At 41.8% G+C, this 18,903-nt stretch overlaps 1 protein-coding gene across 4 annotated transcripts in view; it reads left to right on the top strand.

Annotated features, from left to right (window-relative positions):
• Positions 1-931: 931 nt before the first annotated feature.
• Positions 932-18,903, top strand: part of MAP3K6 (mitogen-activated protein kinase kinase kinase 6) — a 56,882-nt gene continuing 38,910 nt past the window's right edge. The window contains exons 1-4 of one of the 4 annotated variants that reach the window (XM_039334248.1): positions 932-2,067; positions 10,264-10,403; positions 15,893-15,916; positions 16,705-16,892. In XM_039334248.1, the coding sequence (XP_039190182.1) occupies positions 1,716-2,067; positions 10,264-10,403; positions 15,893-15,916; positions 16,705-16,892 (704 nt within the window). In that variant the 5' untranslated portion in view covers positions 932-1,715. The remainder of the gene's footprint in view (positions 2,068-10,263; positions 10,404-15,892; positions 15,917-16,704; positions 16,893-18,903) is intronic. The other 3 variants (XM_039334246.1, XM_039334245.1, XM_039334247.1) reach the window with 3 other exon arrangements.

Below are 18,903 nucleotides of genomic sequence, written 5' to 3'. Positions count from 1 at the left end.
TTGTCTGAAATGGTATAAGGTTTCCTGCCTGAGCAGGGGGTTGGACTAGATGACCTCCAAGGTCCCTTTCAACTTTATTATTATTATTATTATCGTTATCTTCCTAATTATTGGTGATATTGGCTGGTGATGAGAGGTGAAGCCCAAAACAACTGGAGAACTGACAGCTCATTCCTGCCTCATTTCACATTTTTCACTCCCATTCTTATCTCAGAGTGAAGAATTTAAAATTAAACATTACACAGATAGATGCTGACCTTTCAAATATTTTTTTTTGAAGTAAGCATATAATTTCTTCAGTGAAAGACATGCTAGTTCTCTGTAATAGAATGAAGACTGCATTCGCCCAACAGCTTAACCAAATCATTTATAAACATCGTGCCTCCATTCACACTTGGTTTGGTTTAACCTTAAGAAGGATGGGTTCCAGGGTTCTTTTTAGTGGCTTGTATGTTGTATGAATGTGGAGCATTTATTTGTAACCAAATGTACCATAACAAGGTATTCAACATGAGTTCACTTAGGGCCACCAGTGGTGGCTGCCAAGATCCAGCAGATAAAGGATAGCAATCATAAGAAAATGTTATTTGTCTGGCAGTTTAAGTTGGGAGGGAGAAGGAAGGAAGGAAAGAAGGAGACAGAAAGAGAAAAGGAAGAAAGAAAGAGAAAAAGGGAAGGAGGAAAGGAGAGGAAAAGAGAGAAAAGGAAGAAAGGGAAAAAGGGAAGAAAGGAGAGGAAAAGAGAGAAAAGTAAGTAAGGAAGGGGACAGAAAGAAAAGAGAGAAAAGGAAGAAAGAAAAAGGGAAGGAAGAAAGGAGAGGAAAAGAGAGAAAAGGAAGGAGACAGAAGGAAAAGAGAAAAGGAAGAAAGAAAAAGGGAAGGAAGAAAGAAAAAAGGAAGGAGACAGAAGGAAAAGAGAGAAAAGGAAGAAAGAGAAAAAGAGGAAAGAAAGGAGAGGAAAAGAGAGAAAAGGAAGGAAGGAAAGTTTACTATCACGGCGAAAAGAATCAGAAGTTAACAACTACCGCAGCAATCCAGAGGTTCCTTGTGCGGTTTTCAACTCTTCCTGCGAAGAGATCAAATCTCTTATCTGGCGGCGACGCTCAACTTTCCCGGAACTTCAGTGAATTCCAAAGGAGCGCCGATTGCCAGGCAGGAGCCGAAAGCCGGGCCCTTGGGGGGAAAAGCGGCAGGGCCGGGAGCCACCGCCAGAGCCTCGACTTTGCCGGGGATTCGGCGCCGCTTCGCTCTTGCGCAATCGGGGCGCTGTCGCTCGCCCTGCGGGTTTGCACCAACGGGAAAGGCGGCGGAAAAACACGCCGCCGCCGTTCCAGTCGGGGCCTTTCCCCGGATTGCGCCAGGAGCTCGTGGGCGTTTTCCCGCTTGCCTGTCTGGCCTCGCCTCCCGCCCCTTCGCCCCGAGCAGCGCACAGGAAGGAGAAATTACCCGCGAGGCTTCCGACAGCAACAGCTGCCTAAGCCGCTTCCTCGGCCCTGGGCGAGCCGTCGGGCACTCGGGTTTTGACGCCCCCGCCCGGGCGGGGCTCGCGAAAGCCACGTGGCTTGCCTCGCGCACCCTGGAAGTTTGTAAATAGCCTTTTCGAGAGAAAGTTCGATGCAGGAGGGGAGAAAGTGCCGGCTGGTTGATTAGCTGGCGGGCTGGCTGGCCGGCGCATTCATTGCTCTGCTTCCCGGGTTGGAGAGATGGGTCCCTCGGATGGCTGAAGACGCGCGTTTGGAACCCGGGGCCGCCCGGCGTCGCGGCGGGATGGAGGCGACTGACTGCAAGTTAGGCAGCGCCGGCAGCCTCTGGCAGGACACGCTGGCCATGGCGCTGACCCCCAGCAAGCCGCTCTACTCGGCGGGCAGCCAGGGCTGCCGAGAGGGCGGCGGGAGGACCCGAGCCCTGCGCGTAGTTTACGTCTTCACCGAGGATTTGGAAAAACAGCCGCCTCTCCTGTGCCTGCAGGAAGCCTGCAAGGAAGTCCCGGGCACGGAGCTCGCCACGGTGCCTTTTGGCACCGTGATGCTGGGAGACACGGACACTCTGGACCGTTTCTATAACGCAGGTGAGTCCCCTGCGCCGCGCTACCTAGCCCGGTTCCTGCGCTCATTTCTGCTCAGCCGGGTTTTGGTTTAACCCTAACTGGGTTCCCACGACTTCCTAAACCATAAAGCCAGGTTTCCCCCATTCTCCGTGTTGGACTTAGACTCCCAGTTTGGAGACGGCAGGTTCGGAATTGTACTGTAATTGCTGGACTCGCACAAGCTGAAGTTTGAAGTTTTAACACATCTAGTTTATTTCAGCAAGAACTGGTTGGGTGAGTGGGAGGGAGGCACGGTCAAAGCTGGGTTACGGTAAGCTATGATGTGGCAGTCTTATTCTGTCTGAATGTTTTGTGTGAATCCGGCAAGTTGTGGAAGCCCTAATTGTTGCATTTAAAATCTGGTTAAACACACAGGCTTAATGTTTTGTTTTAGATCCAGCCAGAAAGTTTCCTGCAATTTTCTGAACTTGTTGCAAATTTGAATCTATTCTTTGAGGACTCAGCAAAATCATGTCTTTCTTTTCAAATATAGGAATCACGTACCTTAGTAAAGGTAGGAAATCAGTTCTACTTATTGCTCTGTGAGAGGCCAGTCCCTGTTTCTCTCAGCCCAACCTACCTCACAGGGGTGTTGTTGTGGGTAAAATAGGAGGAAGTAGTATCAAATTATGTTTGCTGCCTTGAGTTATTTATAAAAGTTATTTATAATAAAGGCGGGGAATAAATAAATATATAAATACATTCCTGTGTACATTGTGAGTTTTTGCAGAAACTTTGCAGCTGTCTGGGGAAAATTCAAGTACTGTAAACCAGAAGAGGAGAGGAGGTTTTATTTCAGTTGCTTGAAAAAGCTTTCAAGAATTTCAGTTTCTTAGAAACTGTTCAGCCTTGCAATTGCAGTTTTAAACATTATTAAATTACTTTGAGCTAATGATAAATTAATATACCACTCCTTGAATACATAAAGAAGTGTGCCATTAAATTTCACTTATTTGTTTCAAGATGTAATAGTGCCCCTCTTGTCAAAGCAACTCTGGGCAGTGCACAGAATTTAAAATGAAATTGACAGCAGAAATAACTATAAGTGCAACATGTGATAACAAGGAAATAAAAAACAAGCAAAGTCATTGTTTTGTTGTTGATATTGGAGGCTATTCTTCCATAGCTTTGTTAATGAAACCCAAACTAATTATTTCAGTAATCTAACAATAAAATAAATTGAATGAGTATCATGTAGAAAACAAGCTACTGAATGCTTTTAGTGCATCTAATCCTGTAAGTTTCTGAGTTCAGAGGCAAAGAGCTATTTCTCAGTATCTACTACGGTACTTTTATCATTTTAATCAGAAACAGCAGGAACTTAATCTTGGAACGGTCAACATGCAAAGCACGCACTTTTTTCACTGAGCTGGTGCCTCTCTGAATCTTTCTGTTTTTAGCTGATGCAGAAAAATATGGAGCATGGTTAGAGGCCAGTTTTTCTAAAGCCACATTTGCTATTTCTCTTTCCCATATAAGGATCTAATCTGCTCTGGATAATCCTGACAGTTATTTTGCTAGCAGATAAAATGAAGGATATAATGCAGTATTTACACACCAGGTTAAATCTTCTTTTTTTGGAATTGACCTCTTCCAATCTGTTGTCCACTGTGTCATTCTCCAGATTTGTTGCCCTTCTTTGGTTAGACAAATGGTTCTCCTGTTTCATTTTTATTTTCTTGTTTGGTGTTTTTCAAACTTGGCCATTTTAAGATGTGTGGACTTCAACTCCCAGAATTTCCCAGCCAGCATTGAAGTCCACACATCTTAAAGTTGCCAAGGTTGAGAATAGCAATAGCACTTAGACTTATATATTGCTTCATGGTGCTTTAGGGCACACTCTAAGTCAGTGTTTCCCAAACTTGACAATTTTAAGGCATGTGGACTTCAACTCCCAGAATTCCACAGCCAGCAACGCTGGCTGTGGAATTCTGGGAGTTGAAGTCCTCATGCCTTAAAATTGTCAAGTTTGGGAAACACTGCTCTAAGTGGTTTACAGAGTCAGCATATTGCCCCCCAACAATCTGGGTCCTCATTTCCCAACCTCAAAAGGCTAGAAGGCAACCTTGAGAAATACTATGTGGTATAGTACCATTGCTTTCTCCCATACAATATTAAATTATACCTTTCCACCATCACTAACTTGATCATTCACCTCCATCAGATTCCTAAGTAGGCATCAGCTTGCTTTATCTGGGTGGCTGGAATAACCTTCCACCTTGGGCCTCTTTGCTGTGGGTATATACGTTTGTTGTGTGTTTGTGGTTTTGCGTCAGGCTTTGGTTTTTGGTTTTTTTTGGTTTTTTACTCCTGGCATCTGCCTATACAAGTCCCTGCGGTTTTCTTGGCAAGATTTGGCAAATAGTTTGCCCTTGTCTTCTTTCTAGATCACGGGTAGGCAATCTTGGCCCTTTTATGACTCATGGACTTCAACTTCCAGAATTCCTGAGCCAGCTATTGAAGTCCATGAGTCATAAAAGAGCCAAGGTTGCCTACCCCTGTTCTAGGTCTAAGAAAGAGTGATTGGCCCAAGTATCTGTGGAGATTCTCAGTCATCCAGGTGATAGTTGTCTCAAAGGTGCTTTTTTTCTTCAAAAGGCAACTGGACTGTTTTTTCCTTGAGGAAGAAAACTATTTGCTTCTCATTCAAGAAGCTTCATCAGTTCTGATGACAGGGAGGGCAGGGTTGGGATGGAAGGATAGGTACTGACAGTTGAGACTGGGTGGTGGGAGGGGGATGGAAGGATAGGTTCTGCAAAGAAATATAATCCATTCCCCCCCCACCCAATCAGTACCTATCCTTCCATCCCACCACCATCTTGAGAAGCTTCTTGAATGAGAAGAAAACATTTCCCTCTTCTTCCTCAAGAAAAAAACAGTCCAATTGCCTTTTGAAGAAAAAAAGCACCTTTGAGATGACTGTTCCAAGGTTAACCAGCTGACTTCAGGACCAAGGGAGGACTGGAACTCATGGTCTCTTAGTTTCTAGTCTGATGCCTTAACCAACTCTTGTTATACACTTCCAATAGTCTTTGCTCATCTCTCGTAAGAACACCTCATCTCTGCCATGATGAAGCAGCTGTTTAGGCCTTGTGAGAGCACACAGATTTACACATGGTTTATTCAGCACTCCCCACTTTCTGGATCTTCACCCAACCCACTAAAACACGAACTAATCAAATAAGCTAGATTTCAGCAATATGCAGGGTCAGACATGTCAAACACAAGGCCCGGGGGCCGGATGCGGCCTGCAAAGTGGTTTCATGTGGCCCGCGAACCCATCCTGGAAACAGTGAGGGAACGGCCCCTGCTGCCTTGGCCTTGGTCCTGGCCCAGGCCAGCCGGGAGCCAATGTACAATTTTGTGGTGACCATCTATGCTGAAACGCATTCAGTCTTAGCGCCACAAGGCCATGTGGAAACTGTGAGGAACCAGTCCCTGCCACGTCAGCCCCGCCCCGTGGGTGCATGCTGGGGAGGTGTCACCCTTTGTGAAGAATGAAGAAATCCACTATTGCCTGGAAATGGCCAGCAAATGGCCCTCGCCTACTTCACATATCCGGCTTGATGGGCTCTGCCCTGGTCCCACCCCTTTCTGCCAGAGACCCTCAGATCTGTCCCACTCCTGTCCAGGCCCCCACAGGCACCCTTGATACGAATGATGTAGAGCTGGCCATGCCCACCCAGTAGGCCACACCCACTCCATCCACGCCCACCCAGTAGGCCGCACCCATCCTGGCCACACCCACCCACCTCCTCCAGGACAATCGCAGTGCTGATGCGGCCCTCAATGAAATTGAGTTTGACACACCTCTGTGCTAGGTTAACAAATGTGTGGAGCCAACTTGTGGTTGAGTGTAGTGCTTGAACAGTCAGTGATTAAGTTCATATACTATATTAAGCTGTCATTCATTTAAACATAATTTTGAGCCTAACCACAATTTTTTACTTGTTCTAAGCCATGGATGGCAAACTACAATATCTAGTTCATACATGCTAATCCATGCAATTATACAAGAAAACCATAATGTGGCTTAATGAAGTGTGTGAACATAGATAACAGGATGCTAATTCAAGAATGCTAAGCTTTGGCCATAAATCATGGCTTGATTTGCATGTAATTCTAGGCCAGCATGGGTGATCTTATTAAGCCAGAACCCATCTACAGTTAACATTATATGCAAGGTAGGCAAAATCAAGTTGCTTCCAGATCTGGAAGGATTCCCTGATAGATTGCCATTCAGTAAGGAAAGTTGCTGGAGGTGTTAAATATTCAAAGTACTCCTGGCTTCCATCATCAGACAGAATATTGTGTTTGCATTTCCTGGTTGAGCTGCATTATGCATTGGATTTGATTCCAGAAAATTGTCTCAGACCTTGCAACATCTGTCTGCCCATCTTCAAAGCCGCTGTGTCATTTCCTTGGATTGCATATTCAGTCTTGAGAAAAGATGCAGCTACTTTAAAGAGTAATTGGCACTTGCTGTGCCTTTACTTGTGCGTCCTCTGAGGCACTTTTAGGATTTTTTTTTATTTCTTTCTAATGCTGTGGTCTGAATTCCAACAGCATAGAAAAGATAGCCTTGATTTATACCTGAGCTGCCATCCTATCCGCAAGGAAGATTTGGGAAAAATATTATTTGTTGTCTGGATCGTCCACATCGGATTCGATATTCTGCAGCCTGCCTTGCAGGGAAGCACAAAAAGGAAGAGAAGTGCTGTGTAGAAAAAGGGGAATTCTATGCAAATGAATGAAATTAGTAGTGGGGCCAGGACAGAAGCAATGTAATTACTAGTGGAGCCACAAAGGATATGAGAGTGAACATCCTCTTAATCAGTTCTTGCCTGGCAGGCTGAGCAAGTTAAAACTTGGACAGCCACTTGTCAAACTGTCACACCACAATCCAACGTGTCCAAGAGACTTAGCATCAGCACTTGGCATCCAGCTTCACACACACCTTCTTTGGACCTCCTCTTTTAATTAAGGCTTGCCTTCCAGGTACAACAACCATTATTACTTCACTGGATATCTCTACAGTGTTCATTTCCTGCAGCTTTGCTGTAAGCATTACAGCAAAGCCTGATGTAGCTTTGCTGTAAGCATTGCAGTAAATGTGTGTGGCAGATTAATGAATGTATTTGGAGCACTGCTAATGCATCATTAGCTCTAGCATGGCCACTGAGGAAAAGGGAAGCTCCGCCGAGCCTCATTTGCTCGCAGCTCCTTCCAGACTGGAGGTAACCCTGAACGGAATGGACAACTCGCTACGGCCAACTCGCCATGGGGCAACTCGCTGTGGAACAATTCAACAATGCAATTTAATAATTTAATAATAATAATAAAGTTGAAAGAGACCTTGGAGGTCATCTAGTCCAACCCCCTGCTCAGGCAGGAAACCCTATACATTTCAGACAAATGGCTGACCAGTCTCTTCTTAAACACTTCCAGTGTTGGAGCATTCACAGCTTCTGGAGGCAGGTTGTTCCAGTGATTAATTGTTCTAACTGTCAGGAAGTTTCTCCTTAGTTCTAGGTTGCTTCTCTCCTTGATTAGTTTCCATCCATTGCTTCTTGTCCTGCCTTCAGGTGCTTAGGAAAATAGCTTGACTCCCTCTTCTTTGGGGCAGCCCCTGAGATATTGGAACACTGCTATCATGTCCCCCCTCGTCCTTCTCTTCCTTAAACTAGACATACCCAATTCCAGAAACCGTTCCTTATATGTTTTAGCCTCCAGTCCCCTGATCATCTTTGTTGCTCTTCTCTGTACTCTTTCCAGAGTCTCAACATCTTTTTTATATTGTGGTGACCAAAACTGGATGCAGTATTCCAAGTGTGGCCTTACAAAAGCATTGTAAAGTGGTATTAACACTTCATGTGATCTTGATTCCATCCCTCTGTTAATGCAGCCTAGCTTTGGCTTTTTTGGCATCTGCAGCACACACCTGGCTCCTATTTAAGTGGTTGTCCACTGGGACTCCGAGATCCCTCTCACAGTTACTACTATTGAGCAAGTACCACCTATACTGTACCTGTGCATTTGGTTTTTCTTACCTAAATTTAAACTAATTAAAAATTATGTTACTATTTGTTGTTCACATTTCATTTTGTCCCTCCTTTGGCATCCTTTTTTTCACAATCCTATTCCACTATTTCTTTGATATTAGTCTAACTCTTGTCCCGTGGTGAGTTGTCCTATGGCGAGTTGGCTGTGGCTGTGGCGACTTCTCTGTGGCGAGTTGACCACGGCAAGTTCTCGTAGACCCTCCCTAAATACAAGTAGTCCTCAACTAACAACCATAACCGGGACCTGAATTGCTGCCACTAAGCAAGGTGGTTGTGAGTTGGTCCTGACTTTATGATCTTTTTGCCTAATGGTTATTAAGCAAATTACTGCAGTTGCAAATCTGGCTTTCCTCATTGACTTTGCTTGCTGGAAGCAGGCTGGGAAGGTTGCCAATGGCGGTTACAGGAACCCCAAATGCTGCAACCTTCATAACTACAAGCTGGTTGCCAAGTGCATGAATTTTGATCACTGGGGATGTGGCAATGGTTGTAAGTGTGAGGAGCAGTTGTAGGTCACATTTTTTTCAGTGCCATTGTAACTTTCATTGGTTGCTAAACAATACTATAAGGACTATCTTATTCATTCATTCATTCATTCATTCATTCATTCATCTATCTATCTATCTATCTATCTATCTATCTATCTATCTATCTATCTATTTTACTTCCTGCCTTTATTATTTTTACAAGTGATGCAAGGCGACAAACATAACCCACACACCTTCCTCCTCCTACTTTCCCCATAACAACCTTGTGAGGCAGGTTACTTGCAGCCTATTCCTAACCAATCATTCTTTACCTGATGTCACTTGCAAATAACATTTTTCAGTCATTGTTGGTGAGCCCAGGTTGAGTTTGGCCATCTCTAGATTTCAGCCTTCAATCTCTAGAGAAGCCTCATCTCTGGGGCAGAAAAAGGAAACAGGATTTACCATCGCCACCTTCAACCAAATCTACAGTTGTCATTGCAGAAGAATTTAAGAAGAAACACAGCCCAGGATTAGGTGACCCTTTATACATCCCTCTTAAATAGGGAAAAAGTGTTGATGGATATAGATAAAATATACACATGGTATATTTTAAAACAATTGCTGTGATTAAAAAAACAATGCTGTAGACCCTGCTTACAATTCTGGAAAAGATTATGATCAGTTTAACGAGCAGCATCTGATTATAAATCTCCCCCTAGTGCTTCTTTTATCTTTAAATTGAACTGAACAACTTTTCAAAAAAGGTTTTTCTTTATAAAGTAGGCCAGATTGCCTTAGGAAAAGGGCACAACCTGGCCAGAACATTAAGCAGGAATATTCCTGGTAGAAAGAAAGAAAGAAAATGGATGCTGGAAGGTGTTTTCTGTTACGTTTTTACAAGTCCTTCAAGATTACAGTTGCAATTACCTCCCCGTGTGCATATGTTTATACACTGATGCACACACACATATCTGATTATCTAATAGACAAGCCTAGCAACAATTTTCAAGAACAAGAACATTAGAAACAATTCATGCAAACAATTATACACGCACTTAAAAAGCAGCAAAAAAAAAAAAAAAAAGCAATGAATAGAATGGATCAGTGTTGCCCTAAGTTACCCTAAGGTTGTTCATCTCTTTTAGTATTGTTTGAATGGAGCAGCAACGGTTTTGTGAGATTTTAGCCTGGGTTCTTGGTTCAGCCTGGGATATCCTGGGAAATTCTGCCTACAAAGTACATATTGCAGCCTCTTGTTTTGCCCATTGTCCTCAGAACAATCGGATGCCTTCTCTTTCTCTCCAAGAAAGATCTCAAACTGCTTGATAAATTGCGTGGGAAGGTTTGGGTGCTAGCTGCAAAGCTGCATGGAATTTCAAAGCTCTGGGTTGACAATGAACAAGCAGCAGGGTGTGGTCTTAAAACATTAAGATACCAGGGTATGTTATGTTTTTGTGGGACATTATGTCCCTGAGGATCAGAATGCTTTCTTCTCTGTTTGTGCAAGAGGGGGCACTTTTGCTACTCAAGATGAACGAGATTGTTGTTCAGTAACCTGCCCTTGGCCACCAACCAGGTGAAGGCAGTGTGGAAAAGTGGAGGAGCTGGTCCTCTATGGTTGATATCTGCCCTTTCTACCTTTGCAGACGTGGTGGTTGTGGAGATGAGCAACAGCTTGTGTCAGCCTTCACTTTTCTATCACCTGGGAGTACGTGAGAGCTTCAGTATGAACAACAATATTCTCCTTTGCTGTTACACCGATCTTCCAGAATTGCAAGCTCTCCGTGTGAGTATGATCACAGGGCAGTTTCAATAAAAAGAAATATATGTAGCACAGGGCTGAAGTGTGGAGTCCTTGATGCTATCTGAGCTTCATTGTTTGCTTAGAGACATTTCATTGCCCAACTAAGTAACACCATCAATGCTATGCTATATCAGTGCTATCCATAGCACTGATGAAGTTAACCTAGTTGGGTAATGAAACCTTTGCAGGCAAACAACCACCAAGAACTCCATAGTGCAATTTGTTAGGAGGCACATTTTGGAGATTCAGCCATACTGAGAAGTTCAGACTCTTGGCTAGATTGGTTTGAACCAGCTGTTTCTAAGGCAGAGGGAAGAAGATATTAAACTTCTGGTATCTACTTTTCAAAGAACTGAAGCCCCAGACATCTATCATTTTTATTAAAGATTTTAAAAAGCATAAGAATGAATACAAACTAATATAAAGTAAGAAAAAGAAAAGAATGGGGAAGAAATAAAAGAAATGCAAGATAGGGAAAAAATAGAAGAGAAATAGAAAAGAAAGAAGAAAGATACAAAGTAGCTTCTGATCTTCTTTATAGTGGTTATAAATACGTTTATAAATTTACTATATAACTACTTTACCGCTCTACATAACTTGCTTCTATCTGTAATCTACCCTATCTAATTATCAAAACCATAAATGATAAGTTTTGTTCTTGTTCTGCTTCATGCAAAAAGTCTAATAAGGGATTTCCAGTAATACATGTAGATATTATCTTTTCTCTGAATAAAAAAGTTGATGTGACTATTTCAGAAAGTTCCATCATATTGAACAACCATTCCTCCATTGTCAGTAATGCCAAATCTTTCCATCTTTGTGTGTACAATAATCTTGCTGCAGTTATCACGAACAAAAATAAACTTTTTCAAACTGGTTGTCTAGCAATTCCAAAAACAAATATCTGGTCTTAATGTGAAACCCATGTTTTCCATCAATTCTATTTGATCTGTTTTCAATTTTTTTGTTAATATCTTCATCTTCTGTTTATCAACCTTAAAGCCTACTAATATATCAAATTGCAGGGGGCATGCTGGCTCATTGGTTAAAGATGCTGTGCTTGTGACAGCCTGGGTTTGAGTGCTGTGTGATGGAGGGGGCTCCCCATTCTTGCCCCAGCTCCTGCCCACCTAGCAGTTCAAAAGCATGGAAATGCAAGTAGATAAATAGGTACCACTTCGGTGGGAAGGAAACAGCATTCCGTGTGCCTCAGAATATAGTCATTCTGGTCACATGACCACAGAACTGTCTTTTGAAAATGCTGGCTCCTTCAGCTAAGAAACAGAGATGAGTACCACCCCCTAGAAGGGGAAAGCCTTTACTTTTACCTTTATATCAAATTATTTTAATTTGCCCATTAATGTTTCAATTCCCTTTAAAGGATCTTCCAAAACAAATACCAAGTGATCTGCAAAAGCTCTTAACTTACAACTCTTTTTAAAATCTTTATTCCAACAATCCTCTCATCGTTTTATGTCTCTATTCAATATTTCAAGAACCAAAATAAATAAAAGAAAGGGTGGCGGGAGCCTGCCTTGTTCATTTTTGTATCACTCGGGGCTTTTTAGATCTCCGTTAGCAATTATTTGTGCTTTCTGTGAAGCGTAAATCGATCTTACCTGTTTGCTCCAAAACTTGTATCTTTCAAAATCTTGAACTGGGAATCCCAATTTAAATTGTCAAAGGCCTTCTCTGCATTTTGTTTTCCAAAATGTTGCTCCAAATTCTCCAAAACATCCGACACATTTCTAAAATTGTCCTTTTGTTCTTGCAAAATTATTTTCAGTCTCCCAGTTTCCGATGAGGATTCGTATTGTGTTTTCCACATTTCTAAAATGGGAGTCATCCCAAAAGGCAACTGGACTTTGTTTTTCCTTTTTTACTTCTCATCCAAGAAGCTTCTTGGAGGAGACACGAAACGTCTTCAAGGAAAAACAAAGTCCAGTTGCCTTTTGGAAAAACACCTTTGGGACAACCATGACTTGGGTGACTGAGAATCTCAATAGACATGTAGAGATTCATCATTTTGACGTATCTTTAGGCGGGAAGGCCGAACTAGAAATCTGAAATCTGCTATGTAAGACAGCCTAAGGGGCGGGAAACATTCCGTTTCCTTTTTTCAAGAATAACTATGTGGATTCGCAACCAGAGGTTTTAGCACACCTTCCTCCATCTTCATGCAGCGTATTTAATAACAAGACCGGAACAGGGAGGGGAATATTGGCTTCCTGTCCCAGAGTGAAGTTTTCCAAGTGATTTCTCAATACATTTCCAAAGCGTGAACAGACATAGGTATTCTAAGAATATAGGAAACTGCTTTCTGCTGAGTCATACTCTTGGTTCTTGGAAATTCTGGTGTCAGCCCCACCCACAGACAGTGGCTTCCCAACCCACCTTAATGGACAGATGTTGTTACAGGCACTGGGTAACCCAGAAGCATAGTATGCAATGGAAGAGGCTGGCCTAGTTTACAGGTAGTCCTCGACTTACAACAGTTCATTCAGTGACCATTCTAAGTTACAACAGCACTGATAAGTGTGATTTATGACCGTTTTTCACACAGCTGTTGCAGCATGTCCATGTTCACACAATCAAAATTCAGCCACTTGGCAACTGACTCATATTTATGACGGTTGCAGTGTCCTGGGGTGACGTGATCTCTTTTTGCAACCTCCTGACAAGCAAAGTCAATGGGGAAGCTTGATTCATTTAACAACCGTGTTACTAACTTAACAATTTACAATGATTCACTTAACAATTGTGGCAAGAAAGGCCATAAAATGGGCCGACACTCACTTAACAACTCTCTCGCTTAGCAGCATCAACTTTGGCCGCAATTGTAGTCGTTAAGTCAAGGACTACCTGTATGGTCTCTGTTGCTGCTGTCTTGTGTTATGGTTTGTGCTAACCAGCGTATCCTGTGGCTGTAGCATTTTCATACGACTGCAAACTGCAGCTTGGTGCAAAGCTATCTGCATCTCTTATTGTCCCCACTTCTTCTAATTAAAAAGAATTACATACCCCAAGCGCAGACAGTGTTATATCTTGGAATCAGAAATGCAAATAGATTCCGTCGCATACAGGCATATGTGGAAATCTTCAGAGCGAGCTTGCAAAAATATTGCTGGTTGCTGGTCTTTGGCTGCTGCAGACCACTTTTCAACTCGGTGTGATTAATAATTGATTAGATCCACACTTAGTCAGACCACTGAAATTAGTGAAGCTGAAATAAATCAGGACAAAATCTGTTTCCATTGATTTCTATCAACTGGCTTTCAGTCTGAGTAATCTCGGTTGAACTTACATCACCAAGATATTGCTATTTAAAATCGGCATATGGGATACAGATCATTTTGCTAGTGTTTGAGTTTAAATGGATTAAAAATAACCATTCATTGACCAAGAGGTCATTAAATTTCAGCACCTCTCCTCTCCATCCAGTGCTGTAATAGATTATTCTTCCAAGATAAATTCCACGGGATAAAAATTCTGCCCTTTGTGCCATGCGTGAATAATAACGGCAACTGCTGTACAATACTTTGGGAAGAATTCCGAAAAGGAGTGTTGGAGTGTTTCCAAGTATTTTATTTTATTTTTATTTATTTAGAAAATTTATATTGCCACCTACTTGCACATGGCAACTCAAGGTACTGTAGCTTACAGGACACATAAAAACACAAAAGAATTAATAATAAAAACATAAAATAATAATCCACCCATCCCGGCAACAACACACATTCAACACACATTTAATGGGCTCCATCCTGTTCTGGGTTCCCCAGGTTTGCTGGCAGAACCACGTTTTCAGGGCCTTCTGAAAGAGTGTCAGTGTCTAATTTCTGGACGGATGATATTCCAGAGGGAGGGAGTCACCACCATTTTGAAGAATCTTCTCTTAATTATTTCTGATGTGCTATGTAGTGCTAAATACAGGTAGTCCTCAACTTACAACAATTCATTTAGTAACCATTCCAAGTTACAATGACATGAAAAAGTGTTATAACCGTTTTTCACACTTACAACCATTGCAACGTCTCCATGGTCATGTGATCAAAAATTGGATGCTTGGCAACTGACTCATATTATTGATGGTCGCAGTGTCGCAAAAGATGTAATTATCTTTTGCGACCTTCTGACAAGCAAAATCAATAGGGAAACCATTAACAACCGGGTTACTAACTTAACAACTACAATGATTCACTTAACCACTGTGGCAAAACTCATTGAACAAGTGTCTCGCTTAGCAACATAAGTTTTGGGTTCAATTATGGTCATGAGTTAAGAACTACCTGTATACCCTTAAGGGCATGCAGACTTAAAACTAGATTAAATCTCCTGCATCACAATGGAGGCATATCTGTATGCCTCCCTATTAAGATAAAAGGCATTAGAAGCTTCCAGAAAAATCATTTGGGCAAAGAAATTAGGAAATGAATGATGACATTTATTTATCTATCTAATTTATATAGCTGCCCATTTCACCAAAAGCAACACTGTGCAGTGTACAAAACGCTAGCTGATAAATTTGGGGAGTTAAAGCTGAGATCTCTTAAAGTTGCCCAGACTGAAAAACACTACTCTTAAAGCAAAGATTGAAAATTTGAACCTTCCAGATGTTGACAGATTACAGTGCAATTCCTCTCTGTATATTTGTTATCTGTATCGAAAGTTGGGTCCAACACATCTGGGGGGGGGGGAGCATTAGGTTAAGGAAGGATGATATGCAATTACTGTTTAATTGTTCTAAGGCTGATCTAGTTCTATGGTCTTGAAAGTTATGGTTTGCAGCCTTTGTTCTTTCAACTCTTGGTAGCTGTATTTGCATAACAAATTTCCCCATGCTCAACTCTGCTTCATTTCATTTTCTAGATCAAATGCAGTGATGGGATTCAGATATATGAACAACCGGTTCTCTGTGTGGCTGCTGTTTCCGGAAGTCCATTCTGGACCTGGGCAACAAACATTAGCTACTGGTTCTGCCGAACTGGTGTGAATTGGCTGAATCCCACCGCTGATCAAATGACTCGGTCGATCATACATTAGCCATGCAGATTCTGTTGGGACAAAGGGCTAGGCTCAAATGTGGCCAGTTGGTTGATGGGTTCAGCATGTTGCAAAATTACAGTTACTTCAAGCTTTTGGCCTTTTGGTTTAAATGCATCAAAAAAGCTAGGTTTGGTCAATTGCAGACTACTCTAACCTATAAGATGGTAATTGCATTCCTTTCTTCTCAGTCAGGATACAGTTTTCTTATGTAGGTGTTATTATTACTCTAACTTCTAGAGTATCCAGTTGTTAAAACTGAGCATTCTTGCACTTGTGACTGTTGGCCAGAAGAATTGATTTCAGTAAAAAGTCCTTAATTTAATAGGTTTACAGCTGCTGAAATGATCTCTTTTACACATTTACCTTCAGGCATATTTTGCGGTGGGCAACTTTTTAATATGTTTTCCTGGTTTTCTTTTTTCCAGGAAGTGATCTTTCAGAAGAATTCGGTAAGTCTAGCTTATTATCTGTCATTCATGATATTTTTTCTATTCTTGAGATTGCTTATTCAAAAGGTTATCTTGCCTTCTCCTTCTCCTCCTATTCCTACTTCTACTCCTACTTCTACTCCTACTATCTGGATAAAATGGATATAACAGCCAATGGTCTGTTGATCAGCTTTCAAATACAGAACTCCTTGCCAAATATTGGTTACAAATTCCATCATAAAATACAGATGCCTGGGGTTAAGGCAAGGGCCATAAGAAAATCTTAGAAATAAGAGTGTTTTAAATATAAAAAAAACACTGAAAAGGGACTGCCTGTGTGAGAGTCAATTTCTGGTGAACTCATAGGCCACAGAAAGTGAAAAATTGAGAGCTGATGGTGTAGGGTGGATATGAGGGTCTGGTGGAATGTTTTCAACCTTCAATCCATCCTAAATTCAACCTTCAATCCAACCTCTTTTGTAAGAAGTTATGGCCAAAGTAAAATGAAGAGAAGACTCACCCAATCCCAGTTCCATTATTTATGCAGTTTTGAGTTCCTAGCAATAATATTTAGTCACTAAGAGCCCTGTTTCCCAACCTTGGCAATGACCAGGTTGGACTTCAAATCCCAAAAATCCACAATCAGAATGGCCATTGATGAGAGTTCTGGGATTTGAAGTCCATACACCTGGAAGTTGCCATGGTTGGGAAAACATGAACAAAGGTATTGTAATGCAAGAGACATTTTCAAAGTAAAGAATGGGAGGTAGATGGGATTTCTGTACCAATACCTCCTGTATCTCTTCTAGGACAGCAATGGGAGCTATACCTTCATCCCATATGTGGTGACAAACCAGAAGAAGGTCTTCTGTTGTGACGTCAGCACCATGATGTGCTTGAGTGAACTTTACCAGTCAAACTTCAACATGGAAGCCTTCTTCAATCCACTGACAGGGCAACTTATTAAACTGCTTGAAGGCACTTCTGTCAGCTCCAGGTAATGCTCCAGTCCTCCTTTTTACTTCAGGAGTTTGATATGAGCAGCAAGAAGAACCTTTCCAGACTCAGTTCTTCAAAGGTGAGAACCTGGAAACCATATCCCAGGCAGGGACAGGCAACCTTTGGAAGGTTTGGGCTATGCTAATTTACAAGTATAACGAGTCGCTTGATGGGTGAACTCTGCACATTGAGTTGACTAAGCACGGATGTGAAGCACGACTTTGTAAATAAGGTAAACATGGCAGATCACTTGTAAAACTTTCAGAGTGATTAGATATACTCTCAAAAATATATCTTTGATTCCTAACAGCTGTGTATTATTTTTGGTATCTATGGCATTATCTAGATCAATACCTATCATTGGGAATGTCAACAGACAAAAGCAGTTGAGTTCCCGGGGCCCTTTATTGCCTACTCTGGAGAGAAAACAGAGAAATAGATCTTTAATCTGACTCTGAAGAACAGTTATGTGCATTTGTAGATAGCAAAGAAGACAGAAGTGAGCAAATAGAGTTAAATATAGTTAAAAATTAACCATATAATATTAAAGAGGGAGCAAGCCCAAAGAAGCCATTCTGAGATACCCATAGTAGCTAGGGACTACTCTAGTGTCTACTCCTAATTCTGCCTGAATTAAGCAAGAAGGCGGGTGATTGAAGACAGGGAGATTGTATGCAAAATTCTTTGGAATCTTCTCTGACAAACAAGATGAACAGCCTTCTATTTCTGGAGGTATGTGTACCTCCCAAACCTGAACTTCCATCAAAGCAAAAGCTTTTGAACGCTTTGATCTCAGTTTCTGGAGTAATTTGAGGACTTAGTTAGACTTCTTAGGAAACTGCCCCAAAGCTTTCTCGCGTTTCCTCAAATTCTAGACCAGGGGTAGGCAACCTCGGCTCTTTTATGACTCATGGACTTCAACTCCCAGAATTCCTGAGCCAGCATAGCTGTTCTAGACCTTCCCCCCATTGTAACATTTCAACTTGTGTCAAACTTCTCATTTTGATTTTTTGAAACCAAATGTCTACTAAGACTGGTGCTATGTCAGCAGAAGTCAAATGGGGAAATGGTTGGGAAATCACCTTTCTCCTAATTACAAAGCTCTGTCATCATCTCTTTGGTGATAGATCAGGTGTTCTTGCTTTACTTGTGAGAAATAGAGACTGAGTGATGATGCTATTCCCAGTTCCATGTTATTCATTCCTGAAGATTGGTCCTTTAGCGCCCAAGGTTGGGTCATGCTAAATTGTTGATTGCTTTGATGTAGCTCATATGGATAGTAAAATATGAAATGGAAGAAACCAAAAGAAAACAGAAGGATTTCTCTTTTTTTGGTCTTCTGATCCTGCTTCCTGTTCTCAAAAATGTCCTGGAGTCAAGATGGCAGGAAGTTGTGGTAAACCACACCATTGTCACCCCAACAAAATGTTATATGTTGCCAGAGATTTGCTTCAAATGCTATGTCCTTGCCATAGACATAATGTCTAGAAAAGTGGGCATGCTTTCTTCTTTTATTTAAGAAAATATTTGTTAGGAACAACTATTCAGATAATCCTACTTCTCCATCCATAAAAAAACTCACATTTGTAGTTGCCTTGAGCCCACAAAAGTTGGCATTGTGTTGTGATTTTATGTGAAGGGAGCAGATTGCTTCTCATTTTTTTAACAACCATATTGCCTGCATTTGAGAGTCAGTTTGATCTAGTGGTTAAGTGACTGTGAGTTCTAGTCCCACCTTAGGCATGAAAGCCAACTGGGTGACTTTGGGTCAGTCATCAGGAAACGAGGAGTTCTAGTCCCGCCTTAGACATGGCATGAAAGCCAACTGGGTGACTTTGGGCCAATCATCAGGAGACTGATTTTTTTTTCTCCCGCCTTAGGCGTAACATGAAGGGCAGCTGGGTTACTTTGGACCAATCACTGTCTCTGCGCCTACAATGTCAGGCTGAGGCGACAAGCTGGTCAGTCAATTCCTGTTGCACCCAATGGATCGACACTTGATTGATCTG

Source organism: Crotalus tigris, unplaced genomic scaffold (assembly GCF_016545835.1).
Source record: "Crotalus tigris isolate CLP2741 ecotype Arizona unplaced genomic scaffold, ASM1654583v1 scf7180000017628.32516253702:7417878, whole genome shotgun sequence".
Lineage (NCBI taxonomy): Eukaryota > Metazoa > Chordata > Lepidosauria > Squamata > Viperidae > Crotalus > Crotalus tigris.
The sequence above is the reverse complement of the archived record's forward strand: the minus strand, read 5'-3'. Positions and strand labels throughout refer to the sequence as shown.